General features: G+C 31.8%; 1 protein-coding gene across 1 annotated transcript in view; it reads left to right on the forward strand.

Annotated features, from left to right (window-relative positions):
- The window catches only part of LOC143076176 (beta-1,4-galactosyltransferase 4-like), a 42,640-nt gene that overhangs the window by 16,612 nt on the left and 4,654 nt on the right, over positions 1-21,374 (forward strand). Inside the window, exons 6-7 of the mRNA XM_076251869.1 lie at positions 7,928-8,050; positions 20,611-20,706. Of these exons, the coding sequence (XP_076107984.1) occupies positions 7,928-8,050; positions 20,611-20,706 (219 nt within the window). The remainder of the gene's footprint in view (positions 1-7,927; positions 8,051-20,610; positions 20,707-21,374) is intronic.

A 21,374-nucleotide genomic window follows, 5' to 3' on the forward strand; every position in this document is an offset into this window, starting at 1 on the left:
TTTGCCACATTTAACAGTCTTTTTGTAAGCCCAATGTATGCCGCTTCTTAGAAACTAATATGTTTTGTTGGTTTAATAAATTTAACTATTTAATAAAGTTAAACCATTTTTTTAAATTGTTACGAGATCATAACTATTCAGTAGTAAAACACGTGCAAGCATGTGAGGAAACAGTGTTTTTATTTGGCGAGGGGGTTTATTTTCGCCACTTTGTTATTAAATAGTTTTGACCTTCTTCGACATAAAAAACACGGTATAGTAAAATCATCTTTTATATTGTTTGCGAACTCCATTATGATTTTAGAAACTATTTTTGGATATTTCTGTTATATACAGAAGTTCACGGATATTATCCAATATAGAATTTTGTTTATCAACAAACCATTTTGTTTGTAGAATTATCATTAATTTGTTTCTATCATTCAACATACGCAAATATAACCCGATGAATCGATTATCTGGTTGTTATCTACGAAATCCGAGAAGGATCATTCAAAATTCAAAATTCAAATTCAAAACTAAAAAATCCTACATTAATCTATCATGATTCCCTGCGCTTACGAAAGCCAAAAAAAAAAAGATCGCACTTTACACTTTAATATACTACTGAAAGCTATTTTAGAAAGTTTGTTAAGAACACGAACCCATTGAAACAAGACAAAGGGTCCGTTACACCTGCAAAGGGATACATTCAACTTTACCATTTGAAACCCTTGGTAACACAGCGTCCTTGCAAGTAGCAACCCTCTATCAAGAAAATAGGAAAGGAAACCCGAGCCCTATACTACTACAGCTGGAAAGTGGCTTCACTGAAATGGAACGTTCACAATTGAAAAATTGAAATCATCGCTTTTTCGTAAAGTTTAAATATGCATGAAATATTTACCACTGGAGGTTAAGCAAACAACAACAAATCTCTTATAATAACCTAGTTTTCCAACGGAAGAATCTAGTTATTAAAATATATGTATTTACAAAAGACAGATTTTGTGTATCGTTTATCAAATTCTGATAGTTTTAATATGTTGTTTTATCATATACTTAGACTAAATAACATATGATTTTTACCGTATGATAATAGCATTAAATTAAAGTATTTTCCATATTTTTCGAATTGGTGTTTAGCGGGCTGATATGAAAAGTTTATCACATGCTTCGATTGTTATCACATGCCTTTCCGTAACGTTATCACATGGCATTCCGGTGATACTCGGCAAATTCCGGAAAATACACCTCAATGCTACGTTTTCAGTGAAAAACATTGCAAATTAGTGCACAAAACAATTATTTGAATAGTGGAAAGTATATTGTGTAAAATGATTACATTTAAATTAAAAAAAAAAAATAATAATATTAGATAAATGCAGTTTTTAAGTTTTTCTGAAACATAATTTAGAAAGTTACTTTAAAAAAGTTGACTTTTCCAAACAATGTTTATTATGTATATTGTTGAATTATTTTTAGTCGATTCGTCAATATTAAAATGTGTTTTTTTTTCTCTGTTGAGGCATATGATAGAAAGATTTCATATTGAATGTATCAAATTTTGGGTCCGACGTCCGTGAACTTTTTACTCTTTCAACTTCTTTTCGGGAACCACGTAGAAGGATCAATATATGAATCTGTTATTTTTCTCTACTATTGAAGCATATGATAAAAAAGATCATAACATGTCATTTTTCATATCGCATGTATTATCAGCCCTCGGTCAATATCAGCCCTCGAGCCATGCGGCTCTTGGGCTGATATTGAACCTAGGGCTGATAATACATGCGATATGAAAAATGCCATGTAATAATCTGATAATATCAACAAAATTCGTGTTAAGTTTTTTACGATTTTTTCTTTATGTTATTTTGGAGTTACGGTCTATGATTGACGAAAGATGATACTTTTGGCATTTACTTATGTAATTCCATTTATGACGAAAGCATATTAGGGTCATCCTTTTTTATTTTATTTTTTTCAAATTGTCGACTTAAATCTTGGGATTATCAACTTTAATCTTGCAATTTCCAACTTTAATCTTGGAATTATCAATTTTAATCTGGGTGGAGGGGTTAACTTCGATTTTTTTTTGGTAGGGTTGTGCTATGTTTGTCTATAACAATGTACCCATTTTTATATAATATTAACTAATAACAAACGAAAGTAGACCAACGCCTGGTGAGTCTGTAGTACCGTAGAGTCCATAAAGTGGATACCCGGGGGTATGCAGGGTCGTTATGATAACAAGACCTATCTTTAAAAAAGATATCCGACGTATTTAAATTTGAGTATATGTTTAAAACTATCATTTCGATAACCTTCAGAAGCACATAAAAAATAATTAAATAACGTTTTCTCTATTTGTGTTCAGTATTCTCGGTCCTCGTATCTTTCTGTTTACATTCACCAAAACCCCGCGGAAATCTCACATGCGTAGGTGCGTTCTAAAAGTAATGTACGTTCGTACAACAAAAATTACATTAAAAAGTATATGATTGTCCCGAATAAACAGCTGTCACGGATGCAAAGAGCTATTGGAGAAACAATTATTTTAATAAAAATATAAATCTTTGTAAGATCTAGTCAAATATTTATAGTTTTTCACTTGCTTTCCATCACGATATAATTAACGAGACGTTTTTTCAAACACAACCAAATCCTTAAGTTCAAAGGGCACAAACCGAAATTTATATACCGACTACGTCGGAAAAAACATAAAATGTAGAGGTCTTATAACAACAACACTTAATACCCCAGTCCCACTAGGCCACGATCGCACTACGATCTGTGAAAAAAATGCAAATTTTGATGATCGTAGTGCGATCGTGTAGATCGCAGTAAGGTCGTATCACGGTCTTGGTGAGGTCTTCAAGATCGTGAAGAGCGTGGCCAACTTTGAACATGTTCAAAACAATCGTGGTGCGGTCGTGGCGAAATCAGGTCGTAGTAGAAGCGTAGTGAGAGCGCACTAAGATCGTAGTAAGATCGCAAAGGTCGCTGTACAATCGTAGCGAGAGCGTAGCGAATGCGTGATTCTATCCGGAGAGACTGCTTTACGATCGCACAGCGACGTTATCACGACCTCACTACGACCATCACGTTCTCACTGCGACCCAACTACGCTTCCACTACGACTATATCACGCTGTTCACGACCATAGTACGATTCTAGCACGCCCTTGCCGTCCTCATCACGCTCTTCTTACGACCTGACTACGTTCACACTACGACCATCATTCTCATTGTCATTTTCACATAAAATATATAAAAAAAGCTCCCTAGATTTTGTTTGCTTGAATGTAATTATCCATTTGCTCTAACGGCTCAACCATGCTTCTCGTTTTTAAATAGATTAGACCGTTGGTTTTCCCGTTTAAATTGTTTAACACTAGTAATATGTTGGGTCCTTTATAGCGTGCTGATTGATGTGAGCCAAGGCTCCGTGTTGAAGGCCGTACCTTTGCCTATAAGGGTGTCAAGTACTTTTATAAGTTGTTACTTGGATGGAGAGTTGTATTATTGGCACTCACACCACATCTTCCTACACTTATTGATACATCTATGTCATCTCTGCTATCGTTCACTAAAATATCGTCATTGAGCTTTATGGACCAGCAATAGGTTGTAATTTAGGTTGGATTGGTCGGTCCGACATCTCTGCTTGATCAGGATTCGTTACTTTGCTCCCTCTGCCTCTACATCAACTCCTTCCACCATGTCCACGTGTTCTGGTAGAATTTGGTGGCATGACTGTATTGTTTCCGAGAAATCTACGATTTAATCAGAAATAGAAGGAATTGAACTGTATTGATATGAAAAACGATGTTGACGTTATTGCTGAGAACGTAGTAAGATCGCGCTATGAACGTAGTATAATCGTGGCAAGAACGTGTTATAATCGCAGTAAGATCGTGTTGCAATCGGATAACTCGTGGTATTGTCGTAGTGAAAACGTGAAGAGCGTAGAAAGATCTTGATAAGCGTAGTGAAGTCGCAGAATAAGCGCGGTGAGAACGTGGTATAATCGTAGCGGGATCTTTGTAGAAGCGTAGAGAGGACGTAGTAGCATCGTGAAAGCAACGAAAATTTACATTTTCATGCCGCTCATACCGCGACCTCACCACGATCTAAATTTATTTTCGATCGCGGTGAACGTGGTGCGATTGTGGTCTAGTGGGACTGGGGCTTTAGGGACTGCTGCTGAAATTTATTGATCGACATGTTTCGGCATTAGTGGCAATGTTTCGGTGACTAGGGCACCGTCATCAGGATAAAAACAATACATAAAATCATGCTGAAGTACAAAATCGGGTTGTTAAAATTTAAACGTCACAATGTTACAATGGTAAGTAACGTTATTAATAGCAACTGAAAGTGAAAGTGAAAGTGAAAGGTCATTGTAAGTATATAAATAAACTATAAAAAGAAATTGAAATAAAATGTCGATCAATAAATTTCTGCAGCAGTCCCTAAAGTGTTGTTGTTATAAGACGCTCTAAATATTAACTAATATATATTACCTATATTTATATAATAGAATTGTGACCCGCCATGACATTTCCAGGCTTATGGAGGTAGAACGTCATTGTTAGAAAAATTATAAACATCTTAAATATCGAGATTCAATGAAATACGTATGGCTTCTTTTTTGCGGACGCCGAACTATACATTAATATATAAGTTTTGAAGAAGTTTTACTTTATCGTTTGAACTTTGAAGTGAAAAATATTTGAATCTACATTTTAAATTGATACACAAAAAAAATCAAAATTCTCTGCTCTATAGATTTTATTTCATAAATGGAGTCTGAAATATATCCATCACAAATGCACCGTTTCAAATTCATATATCAAAACACTTAGTTATAAACTGTTACGCGTCGCATACTATGTATAGAGACATGCATAATAAATCTCAAATAAAAGAAGGAAGTCTTAAAGCTTACTTTGACAAATTTTAAACTAACTTCATTTCAACAAGTTTAAATCACATGTTCTAAAATAGAGCTACAAAAAAAAAAAAAAAAAAAAAAATGCTCTGCTCTATAGATTTTCTTTCATAAATGGAGTTAAATATATCCATAATAAATGCACCGTATCAAATGGATATATGAGAACACCAAGACTTTTAAACTGTTACGCGTCGCATATACTTTGTTTAGAGACATGCATAATAAATCTAAATTAAAAGACAAATTGAAAAAAAAAGGAATTCTTAAAGCTTAATTTGACAAATTTTAAACTAACTTCGTTTCAACAAGTTTAAATTACATGTTCTAAAATAGAGCTAAGAATTGTTTGTATTGTAGTAAATTTAATCCTTTGAAATTTTATTCAAATACGCTATTGAACATTACTAAGAGCCAATAAATACAATAATTTTGTATTTTATAAAATATTGTCTTCAATAAATAAAAGTCGTCATAGAACAGTCTCATTTTCATACCGGTATTCGAAATGACTCGTTTCATTGCTATTACAAAAAATATGTCATAATAATTAACAGTGTACGTATAGGAGCCAGGGGCAAAAAGGGGACAAAACTATGTCCCCTCCCATATTAAGACAAAAATTAAAACTAAAAAATGAAAATGAAAGAGAACAATTACTTAATTTAAGATTATTACACTACATAGAAAATAGTTTTTTTTTCTTGTCACTTTCAGAAGTTTGCATCCCCCCCTTTTCCACACACAAATTTTTTTCAAACTTATCCATTCTTATAAATGGCATATTTCTATACGAAGGCATACACAGACAGACGTTCCGCCGGAATAATCTCAGCTACAGCGGAGGGGGCATTAATTTTAACGCTTGTCCGTCTGTACGTCCGTACGTATTCATGGGAAAATTTACAACTTGGATGTTTCCGCAATTTAACTTTATTTTGCCTCAAACAAATACTATGAAACTTATACACAATGCTTATTACCACAAAACTGAGATCAAGTTAAAATTTGGCTGGCATCACTTTCACCGTTCAAGCCCATTTATAAATGGAAAAAATGTTAAATTTGTCGTCTACGCGCTCTAACTTTATTTGCCTCAACCAAATGTTATGAAAGTTACATACAATGTTTATTACCACTTCAACAACGAGCAAACCCCATACCACATAGCAAATCATATAAAACCCCGATGTCATTATATGAAAAAGAGGACTGCTTCAAATGCCATCAGCACCACTGAACCAAAATGTACAAATGATACATATGCGGATAATAAGCATGTTTCAAAAAGGTATACAGCCGGTAAAAACATAAATTAAAGCTGGTACTCCAGGGATATATTCGCATAGGAGTATTTGACCTAATTTGACAAAAAGCTTCTTCTTTTTATCTTTATTATACACAAAGTTTCTGTAGCCTGTTGTACTCGTCGTTTAATTGCTATTTTAGGAGGGACATGATAACTTTATTTGGAAATGTTTTTTTTTAGTGCAAATCTTTTTTATTGTTACTACCAGAAAGTTTTCTTGTGAATTTTTAACTTATAGTGTCTTTGCTAAAACAGAACCATCATTGAAAGATCCAGTTTTCAGTGTTTACTTAGAAGGTTTGACACTAGATTTCCCAATGACAGCAATGAAAAAATCCGAAAACCCTTGGTAAAATTGATATCCAGAAACATTGCAAAACATTTTCACCAGTTACTCAAAGGTGGTTTCGGGTTAAAGAAATAACAGAAATAAATTAATAAATAATCATTTAAAAAAAAAACAGTTGAAATTTTATATTACAATCAAATAAAGTATATCAAAACTATGTAAGCATCCTCTACAATGAAAGGTCTTTTCGGACACAATGCGAAATGCTTAATTTCTGACAGCATAAAACTCTCAATGTGTTCCTTGTGTGGATAAATAAAAACAACGCTACGATCTCCATTCTTTGCCAGCCTATTCTCTAATTTTACACCTGACAATAATTCTCATTCACTACACCAAAAAGTGGACGACATATTTTTTGTGTTGTATAAATGAGGATGGTGCACATTCTGTATGTGTCTGTCCCAAGCCAGGAGCCTGTTATTCGGTGGTTGTCGTTTTTTGCTGTGTATCAAAATTGTTTTTTCGTCTGAATTGTTTTACATTTGTCATTTCGGGGTCTTTTATAGCTGACTATGTGATATGGGTTTTACTCATTGATGAAGGCCGTACGTTGACCTATAGCTGTTAATTTTTGAGTCATTTTAGTCTCTTGTGGAAAGTTGTCTCATTGGCAATCATACCACATCTTCTTATTTTTATATTATAAAAGATTCTCAAGTCATGAAAAGAAGAAGAAAAAAAATCGAAAAAGGATTGAAGTGACACTCGATATCTCTCTCTCCCGGAGTAAAAGTGATAACAAGAAATGTTTCACTTGTCTGACATAATGTCGGCACATATCCTTTGAAAAGTGTTATAATGTTTGTCTGTGCACTATTATATTATTAATCTACGGAATATTTTATCAGATCAGTTGATCAGATTAAGATAATATTTATTGTGTTTGGATTGCAACTGCAATAAAACAGGATTATCTTTCTTGATTTGCGAGTTTTGAATTCTGAATTATGAATGATCCTTCTCGGCTTTCGTAGTAAGCATACTAGTATTGATATTGTAAATTTAATATCAGCTGCTCGACACAAATTCAATATAGAGTCTTTTTGCATTCGTTCGCTGAGTTTACTTTACAAAAAAACTACATATCGTGACTCGATCGCAGCTGATATCATTTACAATATCAATATACATATAACATGATGATCGGTATAAATCAATCAATCATACACACAATTTATCAATTTAATGATAACTTTACCCACAAAATGGTTTGTTAATAAAAATGTGCAGTGTAGGGATTCAGACGAAATAATGAAAAATACTAAAAGTTGAAAAGTTAAAAAGCAGCACTTAAAGTCTACTCGTACATTTTATACAATATTGTTTTTTAGTTTGCCATACGAAGGGTTTGCTGGAGGAGTGACTACATTTTCAAAACTCCAATATGAGAAAATAAACGGATTTTCTAACCAGTATTTTGGATGGGGAGGCGAGGACGACGATTTGTTTACAAGGTAAGATAGTTGAGAAGAGAAATACTGATATATTTTGTTATCTCAAAGTTAATTTGTTGACAGAATGATATAAAAACAGGCCTTTCGTATGTTATAAATGTTCAAGACATGTCAACCATGTATGGTTATTTTATATAAGAAATATAGCCTAGTTAATATCATCAATAACATTTAAAAAACATGATTAATTCTATAAAAATACTCTTCATAACGTTTTCGACAAACAAACAAAAAGCACTTTTAAGAAATACCGAGTTGAAAATGGATTATGAAGTATATTCAGTAGAAAAGTAAATATGGTGCTATAGACCCCATGCGTCGAGTGTTAAAAATATAGCTGAATACAACAAGGGCCACAAATTAATACCATTGATTTCAAATCGGCAAGTCACTAAATTTCAGATAATGTCAGATAAGGTTGGTTCACTCAACTATGGTCTAGCTGTTTCTAATGTCTGTTTTTATCAATGTAAGGTTTGTATCAAATAGCCTCATTTAGCAAGAACGATGGAAAAAAGCAGAAAGAAAATGCAAAAAGTTTATATTTCTTAAATTGTAATAATTTCGATAATTTGCTAGAAAAATGAAAAATCACAAAAAACTGAACTTCGATGAAAATTCAAAACGGAAAGTCACAAATCAAATGGCAAATTCGAAAGCTCAAACACATCAAACAAATGGATAACTCAAAATCAAAAGCTCAAACACATCTTAATAGTTATCAAAGGTACCAGGATAATTATTTAATAAGCCAGACGCGCGTTTCGTCTGCACAAGTCTCATCAGTGACGCAGAGATGAAAATAGTTATAAAGCCAAAACAAGTACAAAGTTGAAGAGCATTGAGAACCCAAAATTCCAAAAAGTTGTGCCAAATTCGACTAAGTAAGAAGGGATATAGTTGTTATGCGGGAAAGAGGGGGAAAGCGCAGACTAAGGCAGTTGCCTCCCCTTTCCCGTTGAAGGGTTAAACGTGTTGTTGGTCTCTGTTGTTTTACATTTCTGTCTTCTCTATTTAAACTACGATAATTGGGGGACTATCGTTTGCTTTCTTTCGAGGCCTCCTGGTGAATAAAACAAAGATGTCTATATATGTTTATTTCGAGTCCAACCATACGAGTAAATTAATCAATATATAAATATGAAATAAAAGAGTTTGATTCTTAAAATGAAATTGAATTAACAATTATCAAAATACTTTATCATTTAATTAAAATAGTTTATCATGATATTAATGGTAACTTTAATTAAGAAAGACTTCTGTTATAAACTGTTACATTAAAAGATTATTAAGGTTTCGTTATGTTTTTCATTAAACAAAATTTATAAGTTTACGAACCTGGTGAATAAAACAAAGATGTCTATATATGTTTATTTCGAGTCCAACCATACGAGTAAATTAATGTTTGATTCCTTAGGGTTTCCTATTTTAAACCCTAAGATCACGTGCTGGTTGGACTTGTTTTATTCACCAATCAAAATGACTTTTAGAATACTTATTTTTATAAGGACAGTTTCTATTGGTTAGATCTCCTTTTAACTAATATACATTTTTACATTATTTGGGGTTACTATTTTTAATTACTTAATACTTTGTTGTTACGGCCATGAGGGAAATCCGATTATTTGGTTAGATAGAATTCTACGTGAACAATAGAAAAGAATTAGATATATTTGCTCAAGGAAATACTTCTAAGAGTTTAAGTTGTCAAACCTTATTTATATCGCTAAGTGTCAAATAAGAAGAATTTCACAGCTAATACTTATATATTAAAAGTTACATAACATTATAGACTTTCTAATTATATCTTTTTATACAAAAAGCTTTATACAAGAATTAGTTTTTTTCTACAATTACAAAGAAGATTCACTTAGTTTTATATGAAATATTAAAATTTATTTCTTTAAATATTTTACCTCATTTTACCTTCATTATATATCCCTGTTGTTCGAAGAAATTGCTCCGCAATTTTACATTTGAATTTATTTCTTTCAAACGTGTTTAAATTTTAAAAACTTTTTTTTAATATTCTCTTAACTGGATTTGACTATTTAACTTTGTGGCTTATGATCAGTTTATATTAGATGTTTTGGTTATATAAGTTGTTATGACCAAGATGACTTATTTCGTTTTAGATATTCTTATTCTTATTTTTCTTATTAATAAAACAATATTTTACATTTTTCGATGTCTTCATCTTTATATAGTAAGAGCGTTGGTGTTTTTTTTTTTTATTATTATCATTATTATTATCGTTTCTCTATTTTCATATATATGTGGTAAGCCCGCTTTTCTTGGTAGTCTGCTCGAACTCCAAATATACCTGAGTCATTTCCTCTCTCTGGAGTATGCTCATTTTCCTATAGGTACTTTGCTCCGACTCCAGAACTACCGCAAGTCATACCCTCATTTTTGTTTTATCTTTCTTTAGTCGGATTTGTTGTTTGTTTTACAATGGATAATTTTCTAAAACATTTGATTACAGTTAAGATTTTACACTATGGTTAACGATTTGCTTATGCTAGAATACATTATGTTTGCTATAATCAAGGTTTTACATGATGACTAGCTAGGTCAACATATTTAGCACTATTTTAATCAGTATTGCGTCCACTACTACAGACCTTCTAAAATTCAAACTGACCACACGCACGATACACGCACGCACGATACACGCACGGTGAATGCACGATACACGCACGGTACACGCACGATGAGCGATGAGCGTTACACGAAGGATTAACGCAAAATGAATGATGAATGATGAACGCACGATACACGCACGATGCACGATGAATGATAAATACACGATACACGCACGATACACGCACGCACGATACACGCACGCACGATACACGCACTTTGAATGATTCATTGAGGAATGAACAACGAACGCTTTTTACACGATTCTCAAAGCTATGATATTTAGAATAGTATCTAAAATTGATATGCATTATAATTAAAGGCAATACTGGTGGCTGTTTTGCCGATTCCGGGATAATAGATAATATTCTATTTTGCCAGCTCAGATTCAAATAACTAAATTAAAGTCGGCTATTTTATAGGCACCAGAAATATTTCTGAACTTTGACAGAAGCTCCTAACAATCAAAATATAATGTCTTGATTAAAGTTCAGTCATAGAGTTCAAGTTTACGGCAAACGAAGGCGAGACATTGTGTTCCGCGAAACCCTAAACTAATTTTATTTCATACAGTTAAAAATCTAAATTTTATTTTTATTCATACAATGTCCGACGCATTATGTCTATAGACATTGACTGGTTCTAGAAATTATTTCAACTACATGTTTGATATAATTGATGTTAATAAATGAATGATCTATGTATTTTCATTTTTATGATATATAATTTTTCACTTTGACGGTTTATACGTATATATCTAAAAAAAAAAATAGTAAGCTGTTTTCGTATTCACTACAAGCATAGCAGAAATTATTTGATTCTTTTATGTTAACATGCACTGCAAGTTTTTGTAGTTCTGTACATATATACTTATCAACAAGCCTTGTATCAGGTAAATTTCACCAATAAATGAGTAGTTGAAGATTATTTAAAACGTGTCGGTTTTTCCTTGATATTGCCGAAAATCAGTGATCCGACTGGCACGAGCGAAGTTGACGAAACAACTGATTAAACAATCATAATCTCTTTTTTGTTATGTAAGTTACAATGTTCCTTATATTATCCATTGTTTTCAGAATCGTATATGTTAATTTAGAGCAAAAGATATTTTTTTGTCCGAAAATTTTATTCGTGCAAATTAATTAGAACTAGCTAAGAAAATGACATTTACCAAATAAATAGAAAATTTAAACATTTGTTATAAAATTGAGAATGGAAATGGGGAATGTGTCAAAGAGACAACAACCCGACCAAATAAAAAACAACAGCAGCAGGTCACCAACAGGTCTTCAATGTAGCCTCGAGAAATTCCCGCACCCGGAGGCGTCCTTCAGCTGGCCCCTAAACAAATATATACTAGTTCAGTGATAATGAACGCCATACTAATTTCCAAATTGTACACAAGAAACTAATATAAAAATAATACAAGACTAACAAAGGCCAGAGGCTCCTGACTTGGGACAGGCCAGTTATACCAATTACTACATTATATACTTCTGTAACGACTTTTCGTCCTGAATATGCATGAAACTTTTGCCACTGGACGTTTAAACAACCACTGAATAATCAAATGTTTCTCTCAGTAAAATGAATTAAACAATATAACTGACACAATTGGTGTCTGTGGTTTGTTTGTACAGTAAACTTATTGAATTTGTATTTATTCCATATACAATTTCAAGTATGTAAGAAAATTCATACATATTTCCAAACATCCTAACACTTCAAATTTCTAGGAGGTGAGATTCTCGGGGTTTTACCTAAAACTCTTTGGGAAAATGCAATTTTCAATTCAAATTTGAAACCAAACGGTAATAGATATCCCATGTTTTTTTTTTAAATGCAGGACTAATTTGATATGGAGATTTGAAAAATCGATCTTAATGGTAGTTGAAATTTTTCAGTGCAATATTTTGTGTCCGTCGTTGTATTTCATACATATCAATTGGTGTATCCACTGTTTGCTGTTCGTAATCTGTTGTTTGTGGCAGTCAGGCCTCGCGATCGGTGTCCAAATTTAAGCCCCCACTTGGGGTTAATGATCATTTATAGGGTAGGGGCTAATTATTTCGATGCAAACATAATTTTCCTTCCTGAAATAAAAAACAGCTTAACAATTTTCTATATTTTTTCATTTAATCATAAACCGATGCATATTAAATGATATTTTAAAAATTTAAAATATATTTTATGGTAAATATGTCTAAATGTCAGGGTAATTTTCTTATCCAAATAATTATTTTTTTCATATTTTAAGGTAATAGTGTTATCAGTTATATGTAATTTGACACGTGTCTTATAGTTCAGTGATTTTCGGAAAAATTAACGAAAACCGGCTCAGTCATTGTTCTATTATCCTTTGTGATCTTTTATTGATTAAATTTGAATATATATGCATTAAATAACAATATCTATCCAGATAAGAAATGTGTTTACATTGTACAGTACCCCTTTTAGTGGTCCTCAGTACCATATTATAACTCATTAGTGCACTTAGGAGTCCTTAGTCATGTTTAGACGCACCATGTTCTGCTCTTTGGTCGGATTGTTGTCTCTTTGACACATTCTCCATTTCAATCCTCCATTTTATTCAATTAGTTGTGTTTTTCTTTATCTCTCTGTTTGGTGTTTTAACAGACAAAAACAATTCGCAGAATTAAAATAAAAAAAGCAGACATTAAACTCTTTCTTCTAAAAACCTAATTGCATGACATTGAATTAGTATTTTAATATCAGTCTTATCACATATTATATGACCTTGATAAAAATTTCCTATATAATGATTTTTGACAGAAATTTTCTTACTTAATAATTGAAGAATTCGTTCTTTTTGACACATTTAAAATTGCTGCCGTACATGTTATTTTGCGCGACGTCAAACTGTGAAATATCGGGAAAAGATGCATTTTTTCGAGATTTAACCATTAGCTTAAAGGGAAACTCCGCAAAAAAAATAATTGATACTAATATGTTCATTCTGTATAAAAATGCTCAAATTCATTGATATTAAATTTTATTCTGCTAGACAAGAGATCACCATCAATTTTGAAATTAGAGTATCAATTCTCTGCGTGTCGCCAATTTGACCATCTTTGACTATCTTTTCCGTTTTTAGCCACGATATGTCTATGAACAACTAAAGACCAAAACAGTAACATAATGTAGTCGTAATTGCGAGTGGATATCTTGTCAATCGAACGGTTGTATTATCCGACTTACTAATTTGATACGGAAAATGATTTTTAAGTAACCAACATCTGCATGTCGTTTTTAACTGTTTTTAAGGGAATTGGTTAAAAAGTCATAGTTTAAAGTCACAAATGATCATAAATAAGTGTTCCATGAAAATTGTTTTCAAAAATCTAATTTGTTCATAATTCTTTTATGTAATAAACTTATTTCAATAAAGTCGGACCTTCCCTTGTCTGATCACCTGCCTGGCTAAAGGTATTACTCCCAAAGGTATTGTGAGGTGACACGTCCAGGTATTCCAGCGATTTCCTGTCGGGTGTATAATATACATCTCTGTCTTGCGTGTCCGATAGTAATATACAAGTCAATATTACTAAATAAAATCTAAATAATTAAAAAAAAAAAAAAAAAAAATTTGATAAAATAAAAATCTGTTTACACATTTTTTTTCCAAGGGTAAATATGGGAAAATGTAAGTACTCGTATCGTTGTTAAAAGTGAAGGACAGTTTGAAACACACAAGAAATATTGATTAAACAAAAATATACGCACTTGTCGACCATTCTTTATACGCCTGGATAGAAAGTTACGGAACTATAGATAGTTGCAATTTAAAATTATATACCGGCATTTTTACATTGAACATATAAGAATGAAACATACATAATGTTTAATTTGGGTTAAAAGTTTTGTAAATAGACTAGTCCTCGCATGACAACAGTATGTTATCATGGGATATCGATGGACTATTGTATACCAAAAGAAGAAAAAGAGAACCATTTTGAATTAAATACAGGTCGATATTTAAATTGCTTTGGTTCATCGAAGTTATGGACATATTAAAATCACAGATTTTTATTTCAATAAGATTTTTCTCGAACAAAGGAAGAAATTCGTCTTCACGGGATTTATTTTCTTTCTTGGTATTCAATAACGCTTTTTCAACTAAAGTTGAAGACTCGACAAAAATTATACAAATCAGATTTCCTTCTGACATACGGGCGCACTGCGTTTTTTTTATACGCCCGTCAACATTTTGACGGGAAGTATTATAGTATAGAAATGTACGGCGTACGTCCGTCCGCCGGGCGTCCACATGTCGCACTGTAACTTGAGAACCGCTTATCCATTTCATGAAACTTAACATATATAGCTGTTTCGGAATTTACGGTTTTTATTGAAACCATATGTATATGCACGCATCTTTGTCGGAATTAAAATAAAAACAAAACACTTATAAATATATATATATATTCCTTTTGTCTTCGTATATCTTACATAAACATTTTAACAAGCTGACCACACTCTTACTTATAAGTTAGCGCACATCAAAGTCGTGCTCATATGACAAACAATTTTGTTGGGAAAGAAATAAAAGAACAGCAAAATTATTTGTCCTTTATATCATTTTAAATAAGAACAACACATTTAATTATAAATATTTGAAGCATAAATATTTTCGATACAATTGTTTTAAATTACTTAAAATAAAAAGATCGTGATTGTTTTATTTGGCACGTGTCAATCAGTTCATTGATTTTCGGCATATTTAAGAAAAACCGGCACGTGTCTAAATAATGTTGAATATTTCGTTTATTTACGATTATTTTTTTGTAAAATTTGAAATTTATGCATTAAATATCATTCTCTAACATGACATATCAAAATAACACATATAACAACACTCCTTCTAGTCCTTAGTAGCATAGTCAAGGCCTTTGTGCACTAAGGACTTCTTAGCAGTGTTTAGACGTACTGAGAAAAAAACCATCCGTCATTCTTTAATAATCATAGAAGGTTAACAACTAGTCTGTTTCCCGGTCGTTATTGAAATTCTTGACAATACCTTACTTTTTGTATATTCCGAAGGCATACTGAATGTTGTACGGAGGGGACCAACCTAGTTAACAACATACTATTGTGAATTACTTTTTCGGATAATAATCTTTTAGACATACATTAAAAACGGTGTCATTGATAGGCAACCATGAACACAATGATAAATGAATCCGTGAAAGTGTTCCATGTTTATTCCATTTGAATAAAGTCTTCTTATGATATACCATATTTTAAACTATTTTACATAAAAAATAATAATAATAATAAAAACAAGATTATATTTCTTAACTTGTAAATTCAATTTCAAGTTTTGAAAGTTCCTTAAATTTAAAATTATGATGATACATGATATATTTGCCTGATCTTATATTTGTTTAATAAAAAAATAAATGATGTCTTCATATAATGTTTATTTATATTCAATTTTCCACAAAACATATTTAGCTTAGTTTAAATGAAATTCAGAATAGAGATTTCAAACACTGTTGAAGAGGATATACATATTCGTGTTAATTCACCTCAGTTTAATTTGTTAATTCAAGTTTGACATTTAACATTTTAATCCGCAATCCACATTTACCCGACAATCTTGTATATTGTTTTTTTCTCAATGAAATAACATTGCGTACATGTGACCATCAGAAACTAAGGCAAAATATTTATAATGGTATTTATCAAAACTTAAATATTTGAAAATATCTTAGTAGCATATGAGTTGGCCAAATAAGCGAAGAATTATAATCTAGCATAGTTCAATCAAGGATTTGTATAGTTTCGTTTAAATAAAATATTGTTGGTGTTTTGGCGACTAAACCAGCAACATTGCCGTTATTAAATAAAAATATAAAACTTTCGCCATCTGATAATGATAGGTTAAAATGTTCATTAAAATGTATAATATTTGTCTTAAAATTACATATAATGGGCTTTTTAGAATGACATGAAGTTCATCTTCAATAGTAGAGCGACAACACATGTCATTTCGTGGACTTCTTTTCTTTCATACTTTCCAGTGTCATTTTTTTAGTGGAGCTACCCCGCATCTAAATTTTGCAAAAGCACTTTTGTTTTTAATTGCCAGAATATTTTTAACAAATAACAGTTGGCCAACAGTATATTCTTAAGTCCATTTCGCTCAGTGGAATAGAAATTACAATTTTAACTCTAAGTGTAGACCCAGCCAAGATTCACTGAATAACCACAAAATATTTACAGATGATAAAATATTTACACAAAAAGTCATGAACCTGTATGAACGTTATGTACGATGATGTTAATTAAGTGTTCACAAGAAAGTAAGTATGACTGTAAGTTTTATTTTAAGTTTGAACAAATATATATACTGTAACCGTGAGAAAAAAAGATAAGCTTTGGTTAGCTCTATAACCGACTATGACCGTTACAAAATTAGAGATGAACGTTTGACAAATGCACGTTATCTGATATACACAATTATACACGATTGACGAACGCACGATACACGGTTAAGAATGAATGATTGATGAACGCACGATACACGCACGATACACGCACGATACACGCACGATACACGATTAGAATGAATGATTGATGAGCGCACGATACACGCACGATACACGATTAAGAATACACGATGCACGCACGTTACACGGAAAATACACGGAACGATGAATGATGAACGCACGATTGGCACACGCACGGTACACGCACGATGCACGCACGCAACACGCACGATACACGATGAACGCACGGAATAATGGTCAGTTTGAATTTTAGAAGGTCTGTAATTCTTATGATTAAACTAACATTAAATTCTTACATACGGGAACCTTAAAACATATGTTTTACTCAACATTTTATCGTAATCGCTATAGAACCATTAAAAACTTTCACAATCAACCAACATTTTATTCTTTTTTACACGTGCATTTCTCTTTAAATTTCTCTTTATTTATTCATCTATATTTATTCCTTGTAGGACACTGTCGTATCTCGACATTTTCTGCTTCTTTTTGTTATTTATAGTCTTTAAACAACCAACCTCTTTTTACAGATTCTTTTTTTTTTATGTAATTTTATCTTTTGAAGGCTAAAGTTTAAGGCATTATTTTATGATTCTCATATAAACAAGGGTATTTCTTCCTACTCTTTTACGTCAAATGAATTTGAATCGCCTTAACGTTAACTTTTCAGATATTACATTTCAATGTTACTTTTTGAATTTTCTATTTAGTAAACAATTTAAATATTTTACTTCTCATCTCATATTTCCTTACTTCTTTTACATCAGCTCATCGTCATTTTAGTTTCTTATTTGCCATTTTCAGTCTTCCAAATTAAATATTTTACTTTTATATCAATTCTTTTTTTTTATACATTTTTGCACTTTAATATATAGTAAGTCATATTCCGTTTATCTCAATTTAGACATTTCTTTTCACATTTAGCTTTATCAATGCCTCAATATTTAATGTAAACTAATTCTTACTTTCTTTCAACTTTTTCTTAACTTTTATTTTATTTACTTGCTATTTTATCTATTTTTACTTTAACTTAAAACTTATTTGCTATTCGATTTATTTGTAATATTAACTTTAACTTACTTGCTATTTAAGAAACATATTTTTTTAACAATAGAACATATATACAATATATACAAAAAGAATGAAACAATATAGTTCATTTTAAATCCCACTGTTCAGAATCATTGTCCGAATTAAGCTTCGTAGTGTTACACATTTCTCCGTTCTCCATTCTGCGTACTTCTTTCTCCTTTCTCCGCACTCCTTTCTCCGTTCTGCATGCTCCTATTCCATTCTCCTGTCTCCTTTCTCCATTTTCTTTTTTTCGATTCTTCTTTCTCCGTAGTACTTTCTTCTTTATCCTTTAGAATATATTTAACACACTTATTTTCTTTTCGAATTTCGAATACACTATTCTTCGGGAAACTACTCGCTTTACGGGTACCATGGATCTTTCCACTTGCCTCCACCATTTCTGTTATGCGGGAAAGAGGGGGAAAGCGCAGACTAAGGCAGTTGCCTCCCCTTTCCCGTTGAAGGGTGTTTGTGTTGTAGGTTTCTGTTTTACATGTTTCTTCTCAGTACTTTAACTACAACAGTTTGGGGGACTGACGTTCGCGTTCTTTCGAGGCCTCCTGGTGAATAAAACAAAGATGTCTATATATGTTTATTTCGAGTCCAACCATACGAGTAAATTAATCAATATATAAATATGAAATAAAAGAGTTTGATTCTTAAAATGAAATTGAATTAACAATTATCAAAATACTTTATCATTTAATTAAAATAGTTTATCATGATATTAATGGTAACTTTAATTAAGAAAGACTTCTGTTATAAACTGTTACATTAAAAGATTATTAAGGTTTCGTTATGTTTTTCATTAAACAAAATTTATAAGTTTACGAACCTGGTGAATAAAACAAAGATGTCTATATATGTTTATTTCGAGTCCAACCATACGAGTAAATTAATGTTTGATTCCTTAGGGTTTCCTATTTTAAACCCTAAGATCACGTGCTGGTTGGACTTGTTTTATTCACCAATCAAAATGACTTTTAGAATACTTATTTTTATAAGGACAGTTTCTATTGGTTAGATCTCCTTTTAACTAATATACATTTTTACATTATTTGGGGTTACTATTTTTAATTACTTAATACTTTGTTGTTACGGCCATGAGGGAAATCCGATTATTTGGTTAGATAGAATTCTACGTGAACAATAGAAAAGAATTAGATATATTTGCTCAAGGAAATACTTCTAAGAGTTTAAGTTGTCAAACCTTATTTATATCGCTAAGTGTCAAATAAGAAGAATTTCACAGCTAATACTTATATATTAAAAGTTACATAACATTATAGACTTTCTAATTATATCTTTTTATACAAAAAGCTTTATACAAGAATTAGTTTTTTTCTACAATTACAAAGAAGATTCACTTAGTTTTATATGAAATATTAAAATTTATTTCTTTAAATATTTTACCTCATTTTACCTTCATTATATAGTTACTATACTGTTGTCAGGTCATTAAAGATTGCATATTTTGGCGTTAATATTTATTTATTTATATGTTGGCATTACACGGGTTATGTTCTTCTCATATATGTTATGATGGTATGATACTAAACCCCTCACGGGAAGGATTGTGCCTGATATTCATATGATGAAGACATAATCTTTCAATCAGTTTAATTGAAGTCTGGAGCTGGCATGTCAGTTAACTGATAGTAGTCTGATGTTATTTATGTATTATTGTCATTTTATTTATCTTCTTTGGTTACATCTTCTGACATCAGACTCGGACTTCTCTTGAACTGAATTTTAATGTACGTATTGTTATGCGTTTACTTTTCTGCATTGGCTAGAGGTTTAGGGGGGTTGATATCTCATAAACATGTTTAACCCCGCCGCATTTTTGCGCCTGTCCCAAGTCAGGAGCCTCTGGCCTTTGTAAGTCTTGTATATTTTTAATTTTAGTTTCTTGTGTACAATTTGGAGTTTAGTATGGCGTTCATTATCACTGAACTAGTATATATATTTGTTTAAGGGCCAGCTGAAGGACGCTTCCGAGTGCGGGAATTTCTCGCTGCATTGAAGATCTGTTGGTGACCTTCTGCTGTTGTCTGTTCTATGGTCGGGTTGTTGTCTCTTTGACACATTCTCCATTTCCATTCTCAATTTTAAGGTTATATATGCCTGGGATAAGAATAACCACAGTTTTTCGAAATAATCATAGTTTTGTAAACAGGAAATTTACAAAAATGACATTTTTTATGCGAATAAAACCTTTATGAAAAGATGTAATTTTTTTCTTTTGATAGTTAGCATTTGTAATGCTAAATGTAATTTCTATACTATTTTATGTAATTTGCTTTTTAGAATGAAGAAAAATGACTACAGTTTAATTCGACCTTTTGAAGAGTTTGGGCACTGTGGAAGTGTCAAACATCAGCAAGCTAATAAGAAAAATGACAGGTTCGTAGACAACAATCGTTTCACTATTAAACAGTTATGTGAACTGTTGTACATTGATGGACAAATAATAAGAATACACAAACTATGAAATCAGTATGAGAATATATCTTTATGGATTTAAACTGTTAAGTAATTAAAGTGTTATTACTAGAACTAGTTAAAGTTTTTAGAATATTCATACGTTCTTCAAATTTCATAACTTTTGTGTGAAAAGAAAAGGGAATGCCTCACGAGACAATAAAACACATACCAAAAATCAAGACGGACACCACCATGACAGAAATAGAAGAGCAACATCTCAAGACGAATTAAAATCAACAAACCATTTCAAAGAAAAACAAGAAGTAATTGTAACAGGATGCTGTTACGTCTCCCAAACAAAGCTCCCATAACTCGCCATTTATATGGTCCCATGTTCATTTAATTTTTTGTCCAATACAAGAATATATATGGCTTACGGTTGGGGATCTCCACCATTTACAAGTATTCAAACAGGAGGGGGTGGTGGTAACTCCCAGAGACTTTACCTACATTTCATTTGATTTGTTTTATTGTCCCATACAAGAATATATGTGGTTTAGGGGTGGGGATGTTGACCGTTTACAAGTTTTCAAACAAGAGGGAGTGGGGTGACCCCCTCGGGACTTCCCTTTTATTTCATTTCATTT

This window comes from Mytilus galloprovincialis, chromosome 5, assembly GCF_965363235.1.
Source record: "Mytilus galloprovincialis chromosome 5, xbMytGall1.hap1.1, whole genome shotgun sequence".
Lineage (NCBI taxonomy): Eukaryota > Metazoa > Mollusca > Bivalvia > Mytilida > Mytilidae > Mytilus > Mytilus galloprovincialis.